This window comes from Antechinus flavipes, chromosome 3, assembly GCF_016432865.1.
Source record: "Antechinus flavipes isolate AdamAnt ecotype Samford, QLD, Australia chromosome 3, AdamAnt_v2, whole genome shotgun sequence".
NCBI classification, from domain to species: Eukaryota; Metazoa; Chordata; class Mammalia; order Dasyuromorphia; family Dasyuridae; genus Antechinus; species Antechinus flavipes.
In genome coordinates this window covers 149,162,349-149,187,385 of record NC_067400.1, presented here as the reverse complement: position 1 = coordinate 149,187,385, position 25,037 = coordinate 149,162,349, and the positions used below count along the sequence as shown (strand labels likewise).

General features: G+C 33.0%; 1 protein-coding gene across 1 annotated transcript in view; it reads left to right on the top strand.

Annotated features, from left to right (window-relative positions):
* The window catches only part of UGGT2 (UDP-glucose glycoprotein glucosyltransferase 2), a 206,028-nt gene that overhangs the window by 11,942 nt on the left and 169,049 nt on the right, over positions 1 to 25,037 (top strand). The window contains exons 3-4 of the mRNA XM_051984021.1: positions 15,072 to 15,202; positions 16,516 to 16,628. Of these exons, the coding sequence (XP_051839981.1) occupies positions 15,072 to 15,202; positions 16,516 to 16,628 (244 nt within the window). The remainder of the gene's footprint in view (positions 1 to 15,071; positions 15,203 to 16,515; positions 16,629 to 25,037) is intronic.

The window sequence follows — 25,037 nt, the reverse complement described above, 5'->3', positions numbered from 1 at the left end:
GTATTTTTCTGGTAAAAATTTTAAAAAGCAAAATTTATCATGTTTGATAGTTATTTTAAGCACACTGTTGAGAAGTTATTAATGCTATAAGATGATGAGGTAATAAGGAGCAAGGTAATCTTTTAATAACAGAAGAACTGGCATTTATATGATACTTTTAAGTTTACAATGTTCTTCATATACAATTTATCTTCTTTGATCCTCAATATATTAATGCCTTAGCATGAAAAAGCTTATTAATGAGAAAGCTATTTTCATAAGGAAGAACTAAAATGTGGTACTTTAAAGTTTACAAAGCACTTTGCATATAATAATTTATTTTCTTTGACCCTCACAACAAATCTGAGGCAGAGTTATTTTTATTTTTCTGATGAAGAAACAATCTCTGAGAGGTTAAATGATTTTTCCAGGGGCACAAAGGTTTGAGTATCAGAGGACATATTTAATCAAGTGCTTCCTTATTTATTGAAAAACCAATTTTCTGTTTAGTAGCCATATTACCCATAGAACCTTGAAGATAAATAGTTTTTGTTTATCATGAAAGCACTACTAAGTACTGTGCTAAATGGATAGGCATCTTTCTTTTTATGGCTAGAGTTGCCAGAATGTAATTGTGAATTGATTGTATCTTTAATTTGTAAATGCTCCCCAAGGAAGTACAATAAGCACCCAGTTTTTATAAATCAGAGTAGAAATAATAGGATCTAATTGAGCAAAAGGAGTCAAAAGAAAAATGCCCATAGTGAGACCTATTAGACTGTGTAATGATCTTCTAAAAGAAGCAGTCTGGAATGATTTTAAATTAGAATGAACAAAGCAGTTAAGGTTATGCTTGAAGGAATGATCCTGTTTCAGTAATAGGGTGGTCACAGTGACCTTAAAGAAATTTAAAAGGGTAAAGACCTGTGATTTTTCATCAGTAGTTAGAAAAGAATAAAAAAGAGTGTTCCCCTATCTCATTTTGAAGGGAGACAACTTGTATGACTTCTGATTTTTCTGAATTTATATTAATGTGTATTAACAGCTCAGTCAGATCTTTGCTTTAATCAAGTTGAAGTTTAAGGTTGAATCAAAATTATTTTCAGTGGCCACAAACTATCTCTAATTAGGGCTAGTGTCTGAATGTACATGTGTACTACCTGTGGAAAAAATCTCACAAGAGGTAAACTTGGATCAATTTATGTTGATTTGGGGAAATATTGGCAAATCAATTTTAAAAAATCATACAGATATTGATATAGGTATCTTATGTATATAGATATCTAGAATCTCAGAATGGGAAGGAACCTCAGAAGCCCATATAGTATAATTCACAAGTTTTAATTTTTAAACCTGAATCCAGACTAATATTCTTTCTACTACACTTGCTATATATACATATGTGTACATATTTATTTATAATATTATATATATATATCAAGCAGTGCTTGCTAAGCTGTGTTGGGACCTGTAATATTATACAGAGTAATGTTATCAGCATTTGTAATTTCCTCTTCAAAAATATTCATTATGAAATTATATGTCAAAATACTTTTGATGTAAGTTTTGATGGGGTATAAGTAACTGTTTTGACCCTAATTCCCCCAATTCACTTGAAATCTCTAGGAAATTTTATACTCTCAGATAATTGAATAAGCATGAAACTGATCTTCAGGTTCAAAGTTTTCTGGGGAGAATTACTTTGGGATAGGAGCTTTGAACCCAAGATAATATTACTATCAACAAAACATCTTAAAGTTCTTTCTTTACAAGTCCAACCAATAAGTTCAGAAAGAGCTCATGACTACTTAGGAGATAGAGTCCTATTCCTAATTCTTAGTCATTCATTCACTGTGCAATATTGTTAGTCACTTTTTTTTTTCTGGCTTAATTTCCTATTGTCTAAATTTCTTGCCATACCAACCTTATAGGGTAACTAGGAAGATCATGTAAGAGATGGAACATAAGAAGGAACCTTGAGCATAGTAAGTGTTTAATAAATGTTTATTGATTGACTGGTTGGCTTATTGATTGATAAAACTGGTAAAATATTGAGTGATACAAAGATTTGATGGGAAAAAGTAAGAACAAGGATTGAAAAAGTTAAATATTTTGTTACCATTCAATTTCTTGGCAACAGTGAAAGCAATAATCCATATTTCATAAATATTTCAAACTGACAACAAAAATAAAACTAGGAATGCTTCTCTCACTTTTATTTATTACTATCTGATCATATTTATGGCAGTCTCTGCCAGCATTTGGGGCTTCTTTCTATAGCTTTGCCCTGTGGAACATCATAGGAAGTTGTGAAGAAAGAAAGAAATAAACATTTGAATGCTTTGTGCCAAGTAGTATGCTAAATGCTTCACAAATATTATCTCATTTGATCTTTACAACCTGTTGAGGAAATGTTGTTAGTCCATTTTACAGTTGAGTTGTAGTAGTAGTAGTAGTAGTAGTAGTAGTAGTAGTAGTAGTAGTAGTAGTGCTTGTAGTAACAACTGAGAAAGGTAAATTTGCCCAGGATTACAGTAAGTAATTATCTGATTTTGAATATTTGGATTTGAATTCAGGTCTTATTGACTCCAAGTCTACTATTCTCTATCGTACCACCCAATTGCCTGCACAAAGCACTTTGAAATTAGTTCCTACGTATTATAGAGGGGATTTAGTAATTTAGATGACCTCTAAGATCCCTTTCAATTTTGAGAGTTAATGAAGAGTACATTACATGGAGTTAACTTTAAGACTTCTTTTCCTCTGAAATAGGAGGGAAGGATATGAGGCTTGATAAATAAGTTCAAAAATGAAAATTTTCCAGTAAAGTGGGAGGCATAGTAGGGATGAGAAATTAAGGTCTCAGAAAAAGAACAAAGTGTGCCAGATTTATGTTTAAAAGATGAGTCAAACATTGCAAAATATAATAAAGACCATGTTAAAACTAACACATTCTGTATTGGGCTGAGGCAGTATGACTTAACAACTTTTTAAATATTTTAAATTTTATTTTATAAAATATTTCCCAATTATATGGAAAAAATTTAAGTCATCTTTATAAATTTTTAGTTTCAAAGTCTCTCCTTCCTTCCGACATCTCTGAAGCTTCTACAGAGAAGGGAAGCAATGTGACATTGATTGTATTTGTCAAGTCATACAAAACATTTCCATATTAGCAATGTTTGAAAAGTAAATACACAGAAAAAAATACAAAAGTAAAAAAAATGTGCTTTAATCTGCACTCAGAGTTCATAAGTTCTCTCTCTAAAGATGGATAGCATTTTCATCATGAGTCTTTCGGAATTATTTTGGATTGTTGTCAGTCAGCTAGCTAAGTCTTTCACATTAATCATTCTTAATAATATTGCTATTACCGTATACATTTTTTCTAGTTCTACTCACTTTATTTTGAATTAGTTCATATAGGACTTCTAAAGTTTTTTGAAATACATCCTGTTCATAATTCCTTATAGCACAATAATATTCTAATACAATCATATATCACAATTTGTTCAATCATTCTCCAATTGATAAGCATCCCCTCAATTTACAATTCTTTGTCAACACAAAAAGAGCTTATATAAGTACTTTGTGCAAATAGGTCATTTTCTCCTTCTTCTTTGATTTCTTTGGGATACAGATAAAATAGTGGCATTGAATAGATCAAAAAGTATGAAGTTTAAAGCCCATTAGATATAGTTTGAAATTATTCTCCAGAATGGTTGGACTACTTACTCCACCAGCAGTGAATTAGCATGCCAATTTTTCCACATCCCCTCCAGCTTTTGTGATTTTTCTTTGCTGTAATGTTAGCCAATCTAATAGGTGTAAGGTAGTATCTCAGAGTTGTTTTAATTTGCATTTCTCTAATCAGTAGTTATTTAGAGCATTTCCCTCCTCCCCATATGGCTGGCTATTGTTAATTTATCAGTTGGGGAATGGCTCTTATTTTTTATACATTTAGCTTAGTTCCCTATATATTTGAGAAATAAGGGTTTAACAGGGAAATTGATGCAAAAAATGTTTTCTCAATTATTAATTTAACATTTTTTTATCAATGTTCTTTGGCCTTGGGAATAGGAGCAAAGACAAGTATCAGCAAAGGTGATCTTATCTGTAAAATAGCTGTAGTCATCCAAAGGATGAGGAAATCTAAGATAGAGTATTAGATGACTATAGGTTAAAGGGAAAGAAGAGTTCAGAACAACTAGAAATGGTTATCCAGATATATGATCCTTAGTGGTTTTGACTACAACTGAAAAAACACATGGTGAAATTGCCATCTCTTTGGATCTAAGTAAGCCTTTTTCTAGGTACTGGACAATAACAATAAATTGATGTAGATGAACTATAGAAAGAACTCAGAAATCTGTAAGTTTACAAAAAATTTACAAATATATATATATGTGCATATATGTGTATGTATATACATACACAGACAAATACATGTTTATTATATGATGTCTCTTAAGTTATCAGAATCCAAGCTAGATATTGACAGTAGTTATAAATTAATTCCTCTAATTGTCAGTTCAGTGTGCTATTGCTTCAGCTCAAATAGACAACAAATTATAAGGAATCATCAAAAAAGGTATTGGAAAAAATACCATCAAAGACTTTCATTAATATTTGATGAATGAATAAAAATAATTCACATTTACAAAAACACTATAAAGAAGGTAGTACAAGTAAGTGAGAAAGAAAACTGAGGGTCAGGTAAATAATTTGTTGATGATCTAGCTAGTATGTATCTAAAGTAAAATTTGAATCCAAGTCTAGCACTTTATCTACTACATCATACTGTTTCCTAATTCTCTAATTCACTGCTACATCTAAACTTAGACTATACTACGGTGGTGGTGGTGGTGGTGGTAGTTTTTCCTGATAAAAGGTGACCTGTGATATCATAGGACTTTTCCTAAGAACTCTAGGCTAAAACAGATTAAGTTTAATATAGATTTCCCTTTTCTTGTTCCCACTCTGGAAATTCCAAACATTTCTGGATAAATCTTATTTATACATTTTGTTTAGATTTCCCTCATAGTTTGTTATTGGATCACTCCCTTTTGCAAAGGCTTTTAGAACCCCCTAATGTTTTTGGGTATGGGACAGTCTTTTTTTTTTATTATTATATATAAATTTTATTTTATTTAATAATAACTTCGCATTGACAGAATCCATGCCAGGATAATTTCTACACGACATTATCCCTTGCAATCACTTATGTTTCATTTTTTCCCCTCCCTCCCTCCTCCCCCCCCCCAGGATGGCAAGCAGTCCTATATATGCTAAACATGTTGCAGTATATCCTAGATACAATACATATTTGCAGAACCGAACAGTTCTCTTGTTGCACAGGGAGAATTGGATTCAGAAGGTAAAAATAACTCGGGAAGAAAATCAAAAATGCAAATAGTTCACATTCATTTCCCAGTATTCCTTCTTTGGGTGTAGCTGTTTCTGTCCATCATTTCTCCAATGAAACTCAGTTAAGTCTCTTTGTCAGAGAAATCCACTTCCATCAGAATACATCCTCATACAATATCGTTGTCGAAGTGTATAATGATCTCCTGGTTCTGCTCATCTCACTTAGCATCAGTCCATGTAGGTCTCTCCAAGCCTCTCTGTATTCATCCTGCTGGTCATTCCTTACAGAGCAATAATATTCCATAACATTCATATACGACAATTTACCCAGCCATTCTCCAATTGATGGGCATCCATTCATTTTCCAGTTTCTAGCCACTACAAACAGGGCTGCTACAAACATTTTGGCACATAGAGGTCCCCTTCCCTTTTTTAGTATCTCTTTGGGGTATAAGCCCAATAGAAACACTGCTGGATCAAAGGGTATGCACAGTTTGATAACTTTTTGGGCATAATTCCAGATCGCTCTCCAGAATGGCTGGATTCGTTCACAACTCCACCAACAATGCATCAGTGTCCCCATTTTCCCGCATCCCCTCCAACATTCATCATTATTTTTTCCTGTCATCTTAGCCAATCTGACAGGTGTGTAGTGATATCTCAGAGTTGTCTTAATTTGCATTTCTCTGATCAATAGTGATTTGGAACACTCTTTCATGTGAGTGGTAATAGTTTCAATTTCTTCATCTGAAAATTGTCTGTTCATATCCTTTGACCATTTATCAATTGGAGAATGGCTTGATTTTTTATAAATTTGAGTCAGTTCTCTATATATTTTGGAAATGAGGCCTTTATCAGAACCTTTAATTGTAAAGATGTTTTCCCAGTTTGTTACTTCCCTACTAATCTTGTTTGCATTCGTTCTGTTTGTACAAAGGCTTTTTAATTTGATATAATCAAAATTTTCTATTTTGTGATTGGTAATGGTCTCTAGTTCATCTTTGGTCACAAATTTCTTTCTCCTCCACAAGTCTGAGAGATAAACTATCCTATGTTCCTCTAATTTATTTATAATCTCGTTCTTTATGCCTAGGTCCTGGACCCATTTTGATCTTATCTTGGTATGTGGTGTTAAGTGGGTATGGGACAGTCTTTATTTTCCACATGGCAGAAAATCTTAAAATGTAAAGGACTCCAGGAATAAATACAGTCAGAATGGATGCCCATCAATTGGGGAATGACTGAATAAGTTATGGTATATGGATGTTATGGAATATTATTATGTAAGAAACAACCAGCAGGATGATTTCATAGAGGCCTGGAGAGACTTACATCAATTGATACTAAGTGAAATGAGCAGAACCAGCACATCATTAAAGACTATACTATGGTGATCAATTCTGATGGATGCGGTTCTCCTCAACAATGAGATGATTCAAACCAATTCCAATTGTTCAGTGATGAAAAGAGCCATCTGCACCCAGAGAAAGGACTGTGGGGACTGAGGGTGGATCACAACATAGCATTCTCACTCTTTCTGTTGTTGTTCACTTGCATTTTGTTTTCTTTATTTTAATATATTTAACATGTATTTGACTACCTGCCATCTGAGGTAAAGGTAGGAGGGGATAATTTGGAACAAAAGGCTTTGCAAAGGTCAGTGTTGAAAAATTACCCATGCATATGTTTTGTAAATAAAAAGCTTTAATAAAAAAGGAAAAAAAGAATGAATAGAGTCAACTCATTGGATTCACCCTCAAATATAAAGATTTTTGGAGGGAATAATGAAAAATATTTATCATTCATATTAGATCTGCAAAGTAATTTGTCAAAGTAATCTGCTGCAATAACAGGGCTGACAAGGTCAAGATCTCTTTTATCCAATTGATTAAAATCTTTCCTAGTCAATCTGATCTTTTTGACCTTTAAAAAAATATTAGAGAACTGAAAGGGGTTCAAAAAATTTTAGTCATCAAGGATATTAATTTTAAGGACTTAAAAAAATCTACAAAAGGATTATTTGAGAACTGGTATTTTTAGATTTTATTAAATCATGAAAGATGTATATCTGGACTTCATTGCTCAAGTAGAATTTTAAAACTGGGGACATTCACATTCTAGAGAGAGTTGTGGCATAAATAAAAGGGAAAAATATCTTGTATAGAAGATAGTGATTTCAAGTTACAGAAACTCATAGCTGAAGAGTTGAAAGGGAGCTAAGGAACTCTATAGTCCAGTGAATACATGAAAGCAATGTTAACTAATGTTAAGATACAGGAGCCACCTGCCAGTGTCTGATGGAGGTCTAACTCAGACCTGTAGAATGTCTTCATGTGAGAGGATGATGATGATACAAGGAGACTGAAAGGCAGTTGCTATTTTCTGACCTCTCCACTGAGAAGCTGTTGCATTGTCTGACCTCTCTCCTCTTCCCTCTGCCTTCAATTTATTTGATTCCCAGACCACAAGCAACACCTGTGAGAGTAAAGGCTGCCCTGCAACTCCTTCAAGTGTTGTGTTTCACAGCTGTGGAGATTCTCGGAGAATTGACCTGCCCCTTCATTTAGGCATGGTCCTTTACCAAACTTAACAAGTGGTCATCCAGTCGTTAAGTAACTGGATGTAACTAAGTAACTAAGTAACGACAACAGTCGTTACTTAAAATCCTCCAAAGAAGGGAAATCTCCCATCCCTTGATGGAGTGGCAGCCCATTCCATCTTGGACCTTTGCTGTTAGGAAAATTGCCCCCCTGAGCAATGAATCTACAATTCATTGTAGAAATAAATGTTGTATAGAAAGTGTATGTCTTATGTATACACATATTTGCTTTATATATAGATACAAACAATACTGCTTTTTATCCCGTGCTTTACTACTTAGTTACCACATTCCCCAAAGTAAAATATGATCCATGAATAATCCCATCGAACCCTGAATCAAATATTAAGTCTTTGCTGAATAACTATGGGATTCTTTGCAGTGTTGGGGCTGTTTGTCTCAAAATAATAACTAAAATTTATATAGCATTTTAAAGTTTAAAAAGCAGTATCCATACATTATTCCATTTAATTTTCATATTAGCTCTGTGAGATAGTTCTAGTGGCTTGCCTACAGTCAAAAGAAAGCTATTATGTAATCCCTGCCTAGAAGGTATTTACAACTTATGTATCTTACATCTTCTCCTGGACTTGGCTTGTTGGAAAATTTCTAATCTTAATGCATCCTTATGCTTGAGAATTCCTATTCCTTTTTGGTGTCTTTTCAAAAGTGATACCACTTTAGTTCCCTTGAATCAAGAAACCTAAATATTCATTTAAACATAAATGTTATTTGTGTTAAACATGGCAAAATATATGTAAATCCAATATAGGCATATATATTTATACAATTATCCAGCTGCACAAGAAAAATCATAACAAAAAAGGAAAAAATGAGAAAAAAATAAAATCAAGCTAACAACAACAAAAGAAGTGAAAATGCTATGTTGTGATCCACATTCAGTTCCCACAGACCTCTCTCTGGGTATAAATTGCTCTCATCATCATAAAATCATTGGAACTGGTCTGAATCGTCTCATTGTTGAGAAGAGCAAAGTCCATCAGAATTGATTATCATACAGTCTTGCTATTGTTGTGTACAATCATCTCCTGGTTCTGCTCATTTCACTTAGCATCAGTTCATTTAAGTCTCTTTAGGCCTCTCTGAAATCATCCTGCTGATTGTTTCTTATAGAACAATAATATTCCATAATATTAATATACTATAAATTGTTCAGCCATTCTCCAACTAATGGGTATCCATTCAATTTCCAGTTTCTCACCACTACAAAGAAGGGTACCACAAACATATTGCACATGTGGGTCTCTTTTCCTCCTTTAAAATTTTTTGGGGATATAAGCTCCAGTAGAAACACTGCTGGATCAAAGGATATGCACAGTTTGAGTAAATGTTAGTTTCCAGTGTCTGTAGCAAATAGTAAACTTAAGGAACTTTTCTATCTCAAAAATGATATAGTCAAAAATTATGAAGTTTTTAAAAAAGTAGATATTTATGGAGGTTAGATATAATTAAGGGAAATTAACAATAACATATACATTATAAATGTGATTAGGGCATGGTTCAAAGTGTTTGATAAGGATATTCTGGAAGGTGATCAAGACTTTAGAATTCAAAATATATTTGATATTTCTCATTAGGGAAATCTTAATAATCTACTAGAATTTTTCAAGGGCAAATATCTTGACAGAAGGTGATATAAGATTGTACTTTATTTATACTTTCCAAAAGCTTTGCATATTTTTAGTGCTTCAAAGATGATTTAAACAAAACATTGAATATATTGTTACAGATGATGTGTTAAGGCCTTTTCTAGTCTTGTTGGACCATTTCATAAATGTAAGATTCTCCAAAACATGAAGTAATGAATGGAAAACTTTAAGTGAATGTTAACCTTTTCACTGTGCCTACTGCATGCTTTAAGAGGCTCAAATAGAGATTTGCTCAAATAGAATTTGAAGTTAAATTGGAAACTCAGGCTGTGAATGAACTTTGACATCTTTGTTCTTTGTATATGCTCATGGCTATTGGTGTAGGAGGGAATGTATTAGTCTAATGAAAGTCATGAGAGTTAAGCCCTTGATCCATGAAAACTAGCTCAAAGTTACTTATAAAATACATGAATTGAATTTTCTTTGCCCTTTTTTTCTCTCTTTTCAACCAGACTATATCGGTTTTCATATTATAAGTTTTATTCATGAATTTCTTTTCTTTTCCTTTTCTAAGATGTACTAATTTACCATGGAATCATTCCTATAGAGAGATATGTGGCACCCATTACATAAATTAAGAAGGTTAGGAGAATTTGATCAATTTATCTTTTAAAAACAATTCATTCAAATAGTGCCATTTTGTTAGGATTAAGTCAAATGGAAAACTGACTTGGATGTTAAATGACATTGAGCAGAATGATGAAGGATCTCAAGAGTTTGGTCATTCTGGAAAAGTTTAGGATGGGAGAGATACCAACAATGTTATACATTGAAAGGCATAGTTTCCACAAATAAGGTAGTGTCTCTCTATCGTTTGCCCAGATCAGATCACATCTGTTGACCTATATTCAGTTTTATATGACACATTTTGGGAAGAATATTGATAAGCTAATGCACATCCAGATAGAGAAGGATAACCTGGATAGTCAAAGACCTTCAGTCCATATCATATAAAAATTGATTGAATAAAATGGTAATATTTAGCTAGCATAAGAGAAGAATGAGGCATAACATTAGTGTTATATTCAGCTATTTGAAAGAAGGCTACAAAGAAGAGAGATTAGCTTTATTTTATTTGACCCCAAAAGGTAGAACAATAAGCAATGCGGAAATTGCACAAAGATAAATTTAGGCTTGATATCAGGAATACCCTCTTAATAATCAGGATACTATTAAAATAGATTGATCTGCTTTGTGATGTTGTGGATTTACCCTCATTTGAAGTCTCTAAAGAGAAGTTGAATGACCACCAATAGGTATTCCTTTTGGGTATGGGAAGTACCTGAATTACTTTAAAATGTTGTGATTCTGTGAGAAAAAGATAATGTGCACATTAAAAAAAACTCTGTGACCTGACTTATTTTGTTATTGATAGGAAAAAATGGGATAATGTTTTAAAACAAAAGAAAGGGGGAGAGACATGTGTAAATTTTCAGATTGATTCTTGTTATTTGTTACATTACTACTAGCCTGTGTTATATTGCTATGTGCTCATGTAAATTATGTATAATGCCTCCCATATTGATGGATTTATGTATACCATGTATATCTGTTACAAAGTTCTGGCCCATATTGATGGATTTATGTTAAGAGTTCAAATGTTGGAGTTTGTTCTTCTCAGGGCACAGCCGGTTTAGAGGCTTAGAGCCCTTCGGATGTCTCCAAATCCAAAGGTTCTGCCCTTCAGCCTCTGCCTCTGCTTTCTTCTGCCTCCAACAGAGATGGAAGATCTCTCTTATCTCCTTCTGGGGAGCCCAGCACCAACTTGCCGCGGAGAGAGGGCTTCTGGCGTAGCTCCACTGAAATCCCAAAAGTGTTCTCTGCAGCAGAGTCGTTTCTCTCGAGTCTAGCGCGATCAGCCAGCCAAGAGGAAAAAATGTATTCTGGAATGGCTGTCTCGCCTTATATCTGAACCTTCTGAGAGAATGGGATTATGGGTTTTCTCCCATAGTGCTCTCTGGCCCAAAGAGCTTTAAGGTGTGGACTTTGAGTAAAGGTGGGAACACAAGCCTTGTCTTGATTAGTTCTACTTAGTACCTTGTTTCAGGTTCTGGCCAAAACAACTTCTTGTAAGATTAGATCAACTCTAATTACTTAGCAGTTAGTAAGGATTCCAACAGGATAAAAATGACAGAGAAAATAGATGTTCATTATAATAATTTGGGGGGGTGTTTTCCTGATGTAAATAAATTTTCATAATGAGAAAGATCCTTTAAAAATATTTCAGTTGGAATAGCTGGATGGCACAGTGGATAGAGCACCAGCCCTGAAGTCAGGAAGACCTGAGTTCAAATCTGGCCTCAGACATTTAACACTTCCTGGCTATGTGACCCTGGGCAAGTCACTTAACCCCAATTGCTTCAGGGGGAGGGGGGGAAAGTATTTCAGTAAGCAAATATGTAACTAATTTGCAAAACAGAACAAGGTAGAAATAAAAAAGTCAACAAATATGATCCAGAATTAAACCAAAAAGAGAAACATGTGATAAATTGCCTTTGGGAAATTTTAGAATTCTTTTAGTGACTCCAAAATTCTCCCAGAAACAAAAATGCATTACTCTTTTAATATGAATATTCTTCCACTATTGTGTGGCTTAATGGATGGAATACAGTCTCCCAAAGAATTAAAAATGAATGTAATTTAGAGCACAGTGGAGAGGTGTATGGTGGGCATAAGCAGACTGCAATATATAACATTTAAGGAAGTACCAAGAAGAACTGATATATATTTTTTTTTTAATGAACTAACATTGTGTAAAGTTTAAGGGTTAACTGGATAGCCTGTTCCATTGGCAGATAGTTGTCATAATGAATAGAGTATTGGACCTGTAGTCAGAAAGGCCTGAAATTTACTAACTTTATTATTCTAATTGGGTCACTTAGTCTCTGGATATCTCTGTTTTCTTTATTGTAAAGTGGGGATAATAATAGCAACCACAATCCAAGGAGCTTATGAAGATCAAATAAGATAATATTTGTTCTTTCCACATTGCCCAGAAGTGGTTTCCATACAAAGTGGTCCTTGGTCTCTGTCATAATTTTAAAAGAAAAATTTAACAATGTTTGGAGCCCTAGATGTCTTGCAGATGAAAAAGAAGAAGGATGCTCTCAAAGTCCTTGCTGCAGGAACCCATTTGGGTAACACTATTTTGGGCTTACAGATGGAACAGTATATCTACAAAAGAAAGTGATGGCATCTATATCATTAATTTGAAGAAAACTTGGGGAAAGCAAAGCAGCTCATGCCATTGTTGCCATTGAAAAATCTAGCTAGTGTTAATATCATCTCATCCAGGAACACCATCCAGTGAACTTTTTTGAAATTTGCTGCAGCCACACCTATTGCTGGACATTTTATACTGGGTACATTCACTAACCAGATCCAGAATTCAGGGAGCCCCTCGGTGGTCCCTGATCCTCTGGCAGATCACTAGCCTATAACTGAGGCATTATATATTGACCTCCCAACCATTACATTGTGCAACACAGCTTTTCCCACTTCTTGTGGATATTATCATTCCACGTTAATAACAAGAAGGTCTGAGGTGGTGGATGCTGGCCTGTGAAGTCCTATGTTTGCCTGGTACCATTTCCTCTATACACCCACAGGAGATTATGCCAGATCTTTACTTCAATAGAGATCCAGAGAAGATTGAAAAGGAAGAGCAGGTTGCAACTGAGAAGGTAGTGACAAAGGTTTCAAGGTGAATGGACTGCACCTGCCCCAGAATTTACATCTACTCAACTGGAGATGATTGATTAGTCCAAGGTAGTACAGGTGCCATCTGTGCTCATTTAGCAGTTTCCTACTGAAGATTGGAGTACTCATTTGGCTATTGAGGACTGGTCTGCAATTCCTGCTGCTCAGGCTACTGAGTGGGTAGAAAATACCACTTAAGTTTTATTCCAGATGCTCTAATAGAATTGGAAAATTTCTGATGAATAATAAATACTGATTTCTTTTTTTAAAAAAATTATAAAATGCTTTGCCAACTTTAAAGCATTATATAAAGATTAATTATTATATGATATCAGTAGATATCATATTCCAGTACTTTCAGTGAACTCTCTGTGGCAAACATATGGGAAGACACAAAAAAGAACTGTCCAGAATGGACTGGCATGGGTTGTGATTGTACCAAGTTCATCTCTCTATTTGTGAATTGAAGTTCTTTCAATATTGTTTCAGCTACATGTATTTACTTTCTCTGAATTTTAATGATATCTTATCTATAATAGGAATTTAAACAATGAGTTGCTTCCCCTTTTTGTTCCTATTACCTCTTGACTTTAAGCAAATATTTCTTTGCCCCTATTCAATATGAAAGGTAATAAATTCTAGAGTTTATCATGCACATAAACTTGAGAAATAAAACAGATTGATTTTTAATTTAAAAAATTAAATTAAAATTAATTAATTAAAAAAATAAAATAAAATTTAAAAACCCTCTTCAATACATAACTTTTAGTTCTAGGATTTTTTATATAGATAGATAAACTTCCTTTTACATGTTAGCTCCTCCAAGTAAAGAGTGACTTTTTGGGAGTAGGGCATATCTTGATATTTCTATTCTCTTTCCAATCCACAAAAATTTTTTACTGGAATTTTTATTAAGATTTCTGTATCCTTTGACAAGCTTCTGTGCTCCCTCCCCTTCTCCCCCCTTTATAATATGTATATGTCAAGTAGGGAACTAAGTGTTTCATATCTACCATTCTTATCTCCTTAGTTAAATTTGTTGTCTCCCTCATGGTCACAGGTTTTATTTTATATTTCCCTTCTATCAGTGGTCTTTATTTTTAATGATACTCCTCCGCTTGATTGTAAACTCTTTGATAGTCATGACCATATATTTATAATTCAACTTTGAATCCCTTCAGTGCCTTGTGCTTTGTCAGCACTCTGTAAATATTAAGTAATTGAATTATCTTCTATGCCTTCTCCCAGTGACCTTTACAATCTGAGAGTATTTACAAATTATCTTTATTGAATAAAATATTACCATAATCTATATTTTATGTGATCTCTACTTTCGTATTGATGTGTGAGAGCATATGTATAATGTATTCTCTTGCTTAATAACCATCTCAGGCTTTGATTTCTTATCTACAGCTGCTCAAGAAGTCTGGTCATGACAGTAGAGATCTATTGGACAGCCCTAGAAGGGACTGAACTTCCAGACAGACTCTGCAAGCAGGTTTAGAAACCACAGATTATAGGTGTGTGTTTATTCTAGTAACCAACATTCTTGTGATAATATGTGAAGTTTAGTTAAAAAAACAAGGATCTTGATTTTCTGACTCTCCATCGTTCTTATATTGTAGGTATTCCAAGTTGAAATATAAAATTATTTGACATTGATAGGCTAATTTCCTGCCTTAGGAAAGTGGAGGTGGAAAGCTGTTAGATATAGAATACTAAATTCTTCTTTCCCTACCTTTATTTTTTTTTTACAGACTCAGAATACTCATATTACAACTTAATCTTGAAAAAAGCAGGACAATTTTTAAACAATTTGCAGATCAATCTCTTAAAATTTGCCTTGTCTATAAGAGCATACTCACCGACTATTCAAATGTTTCAGCAGGTATGTAAAATTGACTTACCTATGTTTGCATAGAAACCTGCATTAGTTACATGGCCTACTGACAACATTTTCTTTGTGAATCACGCATTTAAAAATTAAAAGTAGGTAATGTATGATGTGCTATTTCAATGGTATAGGGGTGTGACTGTATGCCTGTGTATGCACATGAGCATATGGGTTGGGGGATGTAGCTGAAGTATCCTGTGACACCCTGTGCTTCTGGGAGGAGTACTTGAAACTTTTGAGGCCTTTTGGAACTTCTCATGGTTGCAAGATTAGTATTTCCTGGAACGTGCAACTACTTGAAATATTTCTAATCCCTGCAAGCTGGGGCCTTTTTGTCTCAAGGTTATAAAAATGTTGTGAAAAAGCTGTCTTCTGAAATAATTGCTATCTTGTAAACACATCTGCTTGTTAGCCTGGAGTACATCTTGACATTTCAGCCAAAACTTCTGCTCTATGTCATCCCTTTTTCTCCATCTAGCATTAAGAAATATAATCTTCACTCTACTTGCTTTTGTTATTCCCCTTACGCTATGGAACCTCCTCCCCTTAATGGTTTTAGCCTTTATAAACCCATACTTCCTCTGTTCAGAGCTGCTTGATTTGAGTTTTTCCCCCAGCAGCCGCCAACTTCAATAAATTCTCCACTTAAAATTATATCAGTCTCTTTCTCACATCTGTATCTTGTCATAACATTTCGGAGACCCCAGTGAGATTTGAACTTGTGACAATTTTTTGTACCAGCATTGGGGAGGGGATGGGTACAGCATCTACATCAGCTAACCTATTTAAGTGAAAAAAAAAAAAAATTGGCCCACCCTCCTCTGTGACCACTATTTTATCCCCAAATAGATCATATGATAATCAGCATCGGCAACAGATATGCAACATGTGTACAGGTGAATGCAAAACAAGGAAAAGCAGCTCCATAGGCATTAGGTCAAGGGGCCCCAGCAGTTTCAAGTGCTCCTTCTCTCAGAGGCACAAGAACTCACAGGATTCAGAGTACTTCATAGCATATAATAAGGGGAAATGTTTGCACATAAAAAGAATATTGTATTATCCTATGAAAATTTACAAACTTTTCGTGTAAAATTTGAATTTAGTATTTCCTGGAAATAAAGTTGATCTTGTTATAGTTTTTCTCCAGCCAAAAACAAAATTGAAAATGTTCTGATTTTTAAAAAGTTTTTATTTTAATTAGAACAATGGTTTATGGTAGTTGATTTATTTTAATAAAATAAGGATATTAATTTTAAAATGGATTGCAATGAAATCTTCCTAGTTAAGCATAATCTTTGTAATGTTAGATTGCTGCTGATGAACTACCACCAGAAGATTGCAGTGCATTTGTGGTTATCCATAAGGAGTGTACCTGTAAAACTAAGGAGATTAAAAAGCTTCTGAAGAAGGCTACTGTGAGGTAATGAAATTTATATCTATAGAAAAAGTAGTTCATAAAGAAAATATTATCACAATATAACCCTTCATATTGTATGGTTTCCTAGGTATTTTCAATTCTAATATATAAGCTTTTAAAATTACTTATCTTATTTCTAATACTGCCATAAAATATTTTGGAGTTTTTATTGCTAATTTTGTCCTTTTAGTTCAAAATACAAATATTTATGAAAATCTAAAAGAATAGAAATTTGGTTAAGTCATGAATATAACATTTATTCAATATCAATTGTTTAAGTACCTATTATAAAAAGAAATTGAGAAATGAGCAAAATGTTAATAAGTGAAAAGAAGAATTCCATTATCCTCAGTTGTTTATTCTGTATTTGTGTTTAGTTTGATCTGTAATTTCCTTATTATAGGTAAATCTTCCATTGAATTAAATTGCCTTCTCAATCTGTGCAATTTTCTCACATATATTTCTATAAACTGGAATGATCTGCCCATTGTGTTCAGTCCTTATTCTAGCTCTTTTAATATTTCGGGCATCCTCATCTTTTTGATGAATAAATATCTCACTTCTTTTACATTATACATTTATAAATATGTGTATTCTTGAAATCTTTTATACCACTTCTCATATTTATATTATTGGTGGTAATATATGGACTAGCTGGGGTACAGTCAGGGTCTATCTTTCCATTATTATTTAGGTCATTAGAAATTTTCATTCTTCCAAAATTATTGTATTCCATGATTTGCAACCATTTCATACCACCAAGAGAATATAGATATTTTAAAAAAGATGGATTTTATATCACCAAGAGAATATTGATATTTAAAAAGATGGAACTGTGTCAGCGAATAACTCAGGATCATTAAATATTAATTTAATGTAATTAATTACATTTAATTGTAATTATATTAATGTAATTAATCAAATATAAATTTGGTAGATCTGAACCATGATTTCTTCTTCATTTACAAATCTAGGCATAAATAATTGTCCAAATGAATATCTAAAATGTCAGTGAGGGGGCAAAGAAAATTAGGAAAATAGATTGAGAGGGTAGTGAGTGCAAGGGTTAAAAGGTAATGTTATATTATTCCAATTTTACATTGTAAGGTCTTCATAATATGCATTTTTCATATGCTTTATTTTACTATGTGAATTATCAAGTTGATCCCTTTTCAATGACATGTATGTAACATCCACTATGATGTTGTGGGGTTCAGTACAACTAGTAGAATATGAAATGTGAATTAGGCAGACAGTGTTAATGTTAACAATAATACTAACAGGTTTATAGTCTTTAAATGTACTCTTTTCAGTTCTATCCCATTTATTTCTATTATTTTGGGTTTTATAATGAATTTAAAATATTGAAATTTGAATTTTAAAGAACAAAATTATATTTAAAATTGTGATCTCTTGTGTACAATTTGTTTTTTTAACTGTATATTTAATTTTAAAACATAATTTAAAAACTGTCCCTGTCTATATCCCTTCTAAGCTTTCTTCTACTCTCTACTGTATACTTTTAAAAAATTCCATTGACATTTATTTTCACCTTTTTTAGCATCATTATTACTACCCATCAACTTATGTCCCCTCTTTTCATTCCACCACCATAAAAATTCTACTTTGTAGCACATATGTATAGTGAAGCAGAACAAATGGACCTATTGATATGACTAAAAATGTTATTTCTTCATTCTGTACTTCTAAAACGTTCTACCAAGAATTGGGATGCATAACTCATTATTAAAATAAAAATTAGTCACTGCATGGATAAGAGTTCTAAAATCTTAGATGTTGTTTTCCTTTATGTCACTTTGGTCATTGAATAAGTTGCTGTCCTGACCCTGTTCACTCTATCCTATGTCACATGTTAGAAGTTTTACTGTTTCTCTTAATCCCTGATGTTCGTCATTTCTTAAGTACAATAATGTTCCATTACATTCATGTGCCATAATTTGTTCACAATTTGCCCAAAATGATGAGTGACCATATTGTTTATACTTCTTGGTATGATAAAAAGTGGTATTTTGACATTTGTTCATTTAGTTTATTTCCTTTTTCTTTTACCTGCAATTTAGTGTCTTCTGAGTTATTCTTCCAAATTGGTTTGCAGAAGGACTAAATCAATGCACAGGCTCCAATTCTAATGCATGAGTATGTCAGACATCTGTTGAAGGGCATCCTTGGCCTTTACTCCTCGCTTTTCATACTCTTCCTCCCTTTCTTACTCTCACTCTTTCTTTTTCTCCCTTCCTTTCCAAAAAATAGTGCAGCTAATAGCTCTATTATTTGTTAGTAATAATTTCATCTTTAGAAGTGTGGGGAAGCCAACAAAGAGAAATCATCTTGAGAATCTGATTCTTACTAAAGGGTCTTCCTTATCTTTCCATTCCTGGCTGGGGTGCAAACGAGAAATGTAGGTAGAGCAACTTCGCCCTAGAGTCTGTGATAAAAGAGATGAAACCTGGGCATAGTCAGACACAAATCTTTGATTTTGGGAAAGCAGATTTAAAAGGGTTCAGAGGAAAGATAGGTTCCTTTGGAGTAAAATACTACAGGGAAAATTATTCCAAAAAGGATGAGAGTTGCTTCAGAAAAAATCTGAAGACACAAAGGGAAATTATTCCAATGAGGGAAAAAATCCAATTTGTTTGAAGAGACCAATTTAAGCAAGATAGTAGTAAGGCCAGATAGCACAATCCTATTTAAAAGAATATCAGGAATGCAGAATCCTAGAATGAATTAATGCTGAAAAGGATACCTAAGGACAACAAAAAGGGTGGTTGGTTGTTACAGATTGATTTTATTTGTTTTTGTTATATTGGAAGAGAAAGGAATCTTCAAGAAGGATTATCTTATATGCTTGGCAGGGATGAGAATAACAATAAACAGAGAAGGCAAAGAATTTTAACTTAATTTTAATTTTGCTTCTTTTTCCTTTATCCAGGAGAATGACCTTTAGAGTGGAAATGATTAGATAAACATGACTAATAGGGAGCTCATGCCTAAGATAAGTTAGGAGACACTAAGAAGGTGCTTAAATGCTTTGAAAAATTCAGGTTAACTGGACAGAGCCAAGATCATAGAAGCCAATGACTACATGAGATAATCAGAAAAATTAAAACAAAGTCAAAAGGCTTAGGGGGAAAAGAAGAAAATTTAGAACACCTCACAGCTAAAATAACTGATTTGTAAAAACAGATCATGGAGAAAAATATTAAAAATCATTAGAGTGTCTACCATTATCAAAAATCACTCTTAGAACTCTTAAAAAAAACTGTTCATATTTCTTTGAACCAAAGGGTAAAATAGAAATATGAAGAATCCACTACTCACCTCCTGAAAGAAATCTCAGAATGAAAACCCCAAGGAACTTTATAATAAAAAACCAGAGCTTCCAAGTAAAAGATAAAATACTACATATGCAGTATATTTTAACATATTTAACATGTATTGGTCTACCTGCCATTTAGGGGAGGAGGTGAGGAGAAGGAAGGGAAAAGTTGCAACAGAAGGTTTTGCAATGCTGAAAAATTACCCTTGCATATATCTTGTAAATAAAATGCTATAATAATAAAAAAAATACTACATGCAGTCAAAAAGAAAGATATTCAAGTATTGAGGAACCAGTCAGGATCTCTGACTTATCAGCCACACTTGAAAAGAAAATAGATGATATTCTAGAAGACAAAGGATGTGGACTTAGAGCCAAGAATAACTGACCCGACAAAATTGAATATATATGCTACAGAGGGGAAGAGAAAACTGCCAAGCATTCCTGATTAAAAGACTAGAGTTTCAAAGAAATTTTGAAGTGCAAACAAAAGAGTGAAGAGAAACATAAAAGGTTAAATATAAATGAACAATGTTAAAGGACTAAAGAATAAACTGGTTATATTGGAAGAACCAAGAGATCAAAGGCAAGAAAACAATGGCATAAAAAAAAATGAAACCTGAGATATTATCCTTACATCTCAGAACCCAACTCTATATAAAATCAATAGCCAAAAAATAGGCTATTGGGAAAAATGAGAAACAAACAAACAAACAAAAAAAGAATCCAAGCATAAGAATGTACTTTAATGATAGAGATAGACTCAAACTTGGCAGAATTTAACATCAAAACAACTGCTTCTAAAACTTCAAAGAGAAATGTAAAATGGTCATAATATTAAAAAAAAAAAAAACATTGTTGGGAGATCTTAAAAAGGACTTTAAAAATAAAATAAGAGAAAATGAGGGAAATTGGGGAAAAAATAAAGAGTAATACAATAAAATTATGGAAAGTCGATCAAGTGGAAAAGGAGATCCAGAAACTTACAGAACAAAATAGCTCCTTAAAAATTTAAATTAGGCAAGGGAAAGCCAATGACTTCACAAGACACCAAAAAATAATAAAACAAGATCAAAAGAAAGAAAAAATAGAAGTGAATATGAAATATTTCATTATAAAAACAACTGATCTGGAAAACAGATTGAGAAAAAACAGTATATCATTGGACTATCTGGAGGTTATGATTTTTTAAAGATTCTAAAAACTATACTTCAAGAAATTATTAGAGAAAAAATGCCTTGAAGTTTTAGAACTAGATGGCAAAATAAAAATTGAAAACAAAAGTCACTGCTCACCATTTGAAAGAGATCCCAAATTGAAAGCTTAGAAGAACAGTATTACTATCTTTCAAAACTCACAGGTCAGGAAGAAAACACTATAAGCATCTAGAAATAAATAATTTTGATATTGCAGGCTAGTCAGACTAACACAAGCTTTAAGCAGCTTCTACATTCAGAAAACAAAGGTTTGGAATATAATATTCCAAAGAGCAAAGGAATTGGGTTTGCAGCTAAGAATTACTAACCCAGACAAAACTAAGTGTTAATAGATATTTAATGAGTTTTAAAATGAGATAAAGGACTGAAGTGGAATGCTGTAGCAAATACCAAAAACAAACACACACACACACACACACACACACACACACACACACACATACACACACACGAGTTAACACTAAAATAGAATTGATTGAAAGATAAATAGGGAAGGGCAGCTAGGTGGTGCAGTGGATAGAGCACCAGCCCTGAAGTCAGGAAGACCCAATCAAATCTGGTCTCAAACACTTAACATTTCCTAGCTATGTGTTCCTGGACAAGTCACTTAACCCCAATTTTCTCAGTAAAACAAACAAACAAAAGATAAACATGGAAATTACATTCTACTAAAAAAATAATATAAATAATGAAGTAATATCAATACTAAACTTAAATGCAGCAAATCTTTTAGCAGCCTAATTTTAAAAGGAAAAGATAAATATAAAAATACCAAGGTAGAAATAAAAGGTGGAAATAAAAAAAGTGTAATAGTGAGGGACTTCGATGTTCCTCTCTCAGAATTAGATAAATCTAACCAAAAAAAAAAAAAAAAAAAAGAAACAATTTAAGGATATCTAGAAAGAATTGAATGGCAATATACCTTGTTCTCAGTAGCATATGACATGTTTGCAGAAACTCCCATATATTAGTGCATAAAAACTTTACAGTTAAAAGAAGAAAAATTAAATATATCCTTTTCAGATTATAATGCAATAAAATTATATTTAATGAAGGACCATGGAAACACATATTAAAAATTAATTGGAAACTTAAATAATCTAAAAAATGAGTATGTTAAAGAATAATTCATGCAAACAAATAATTTTATTAAAGAGAATAGACATACCAAAAACTTTGGCATGCAGCAAAAGCAGTAATAAAGGAAAATTCATGTATTTAAATGCTTACCTTGCTGTAAGAAATGATGAATAGGTTAATTTCAGAAAAACATGGAAAGATTTGCATGAAATAATGAAGAGTGAAATTAACAGAACCAAAAGTTCATTGGATACAGTAACAGGAATATTATTTGAAGAATAATTATGAATAACTAAGCTATTCTAAGTATCATTAATATTTAATTCTCCTATTAAAAAAAATGCTATCCACTTCCAGAGAAAAAACTGATAAACAGAAATACATATAATATGGTTTTACATAGATATTAACATAGATTTCTGTCAAATGATGACCTTTTCTAGTTCAAGGTGGAGAGGAAGAAAGAGATAAGGCTTAGAACTTAAAATATAACAAAATAAATTAAATCAAATTTTTAAAAAGAGGTGATTGATAGGAAAGCATTAATTTCAATGAAACAATATGGCTTCATCAAGAACAGATATGCTAGTCTACCTCATTTTGTTGGACAGGATTGCTAGGCCAGGAGATGAGGGAATTCTGTTTACCTAAATTTTGACAAAGCTTTTGATAAAGTATCTCATACTTTTCTTAGGGAAAAGATGGAGAAAGATGGATTCGGAAATAATACAACTGCATAGATTGAGAATAATCTGAAGAGCCAGATTCAAAATTTAATTGTTAATAATTCAGAGAGAAGATAGATCTCTAGTGGAGTATCCTAATTATTTCTGTGTACTGTGTACTGTTTAATATTTTTCTCTCAAATTTAAATATAACAGTTATATATTATTTAGCTTGATCTTCACTAGTATCTCATCCTTTTTGACAATTTTTTGTTTGTTTTTTATTTGTTTCTTTTAAACATTTTAAAATATAATAGAACTTTTTTTAAAGAGGAAGAAAGGGAGGAAGGTAGGGAGGGAGGAAAGAAGGAATGGAGGAAAGAAAGAGAGAAAGAAAGAAAGAGGAAGGAAGGAAGAAAAGGAAGGAGGGAGGGAAGGAGGAAGGAAGGCAAGAAGGCAGAAAGAAATTGAAAGCAGAAAGGCAAAATGACGGACACCATTCTTAGCTATCTAATCATAGAAAAACAGGAAGTACAAAAACTAATCCCTGATCCTTAAGCCAAAATCAATGGATCACAGATTATATAGTGGTGAGTAAATTATTAGAAATCTGGAAAGGTAGTAAGGGACTGGGTTGTTAAGGACTTTGAGAGCTACACAGAAGATTTTCTACTTGATCCCTAATATATAGAGAACTATAATATAGAGCCATTGATATAGATAGAGGTTGATATTGTCAGACTTACATTTTAGAAAGCTCATTTGGCAGATGAGTGATTGGATGGAGAAAGATTTCAGTCAAGGATACCAACTAGCAATCTATTGCAATAATCCAATTATGAAGTTTTGAGGGTCTAAAACACAGCAGTAGCAATGTCAGAGAAGAGAAAGTGTGTGTGTGTGTGTGTGTGTGAGAGAGAGAGAGAGAGAAAAAGACAGAGAGAGATGTAGAGAAGAAAAGAGTGTATGTATGAGAGAGAGTGATAAATGCAGATATTACAAAACTTATCAACTTTTTGAATATGGGGTTGAGAGAGAATGGTGAATTTAAGATAGCATGACTGAGAGGATGATGGTGGAGTACTTTCAAGAGTAATAAGGAAGTTAGGGAGAGGTAAGAATAATGAGTTCAGTTTTAGATATGTTGAGTTCAAGATGTCCAGAAGATAGCTAGTTTGAAATATTTAAAAGGTAGATAGAGATCCGAGAAAGGAGGTCTGGAGGGAACTTAGTGCTGAATACTTTTCATAAAGATGAAAATTGAAACAGTAGGAATTGATGAGATAATTAAATGAAATATTATGTAAGAAAATAGACATGGGCCCAAGAATAAGGCTTATTTAAGATTCTGTTCATCTACTTGACTTCTTTTTTTTTTTTAATTAAAGCTTTTTTATTTACAAAACATGTGCATAGGTAATTTTTCAACATTGACCCTTATAAAACTTGGAACAGAAAGTTCCAAATTCTTTTCCCTCCTTCTCCCCATCCCCTCCCCTAGATGGCAGGTAGTCCAATAAATGGTAAATATGTTAAAATACATATTAAATCCAAAATATGTATACATATTTATACAGTGATTTTGTTGCACAAGAAAAATCAGATCTAGAAAGAAAAAACAAACAAACAAACAAACCTGAAAAGGAAAACAAAATGCAAGCAAACATCAATAGGAAGCTTGAAAACATATGTTGTGGTCCACACTCAGTTCCCATAGGCCTCTCTCTGGGTGTAGATGGCTTTTTCATCACTGAACAATTAGAACTTGTAGTGTCCGGGCTAGCTTTCTGGAGAGGTCCTTTGGACAGGCCTTGGTCTCCGCAGGATAAATACCACAAGAATGGTCTAGAGTCTAGATTCTTTATTCTGGCCCAATCTTGATCTTAGTGCAGGAGGCATGAGAGCCACCACGAGGTTAGTAAAAGATAGAATGTCTATCTTCCAGTCCTTGTTAGCCCTTATATACTTTATTGTAATTACATCATTATAGCATACTGATTATGTGTGAACTTGGAGAACCATTACATCACCATGCTAAGAACTAAGTATATATGTGAACTAGAGAACAATCATCTCATCAATTCCACTGAGTTAACACCTTATTTCAAGCATA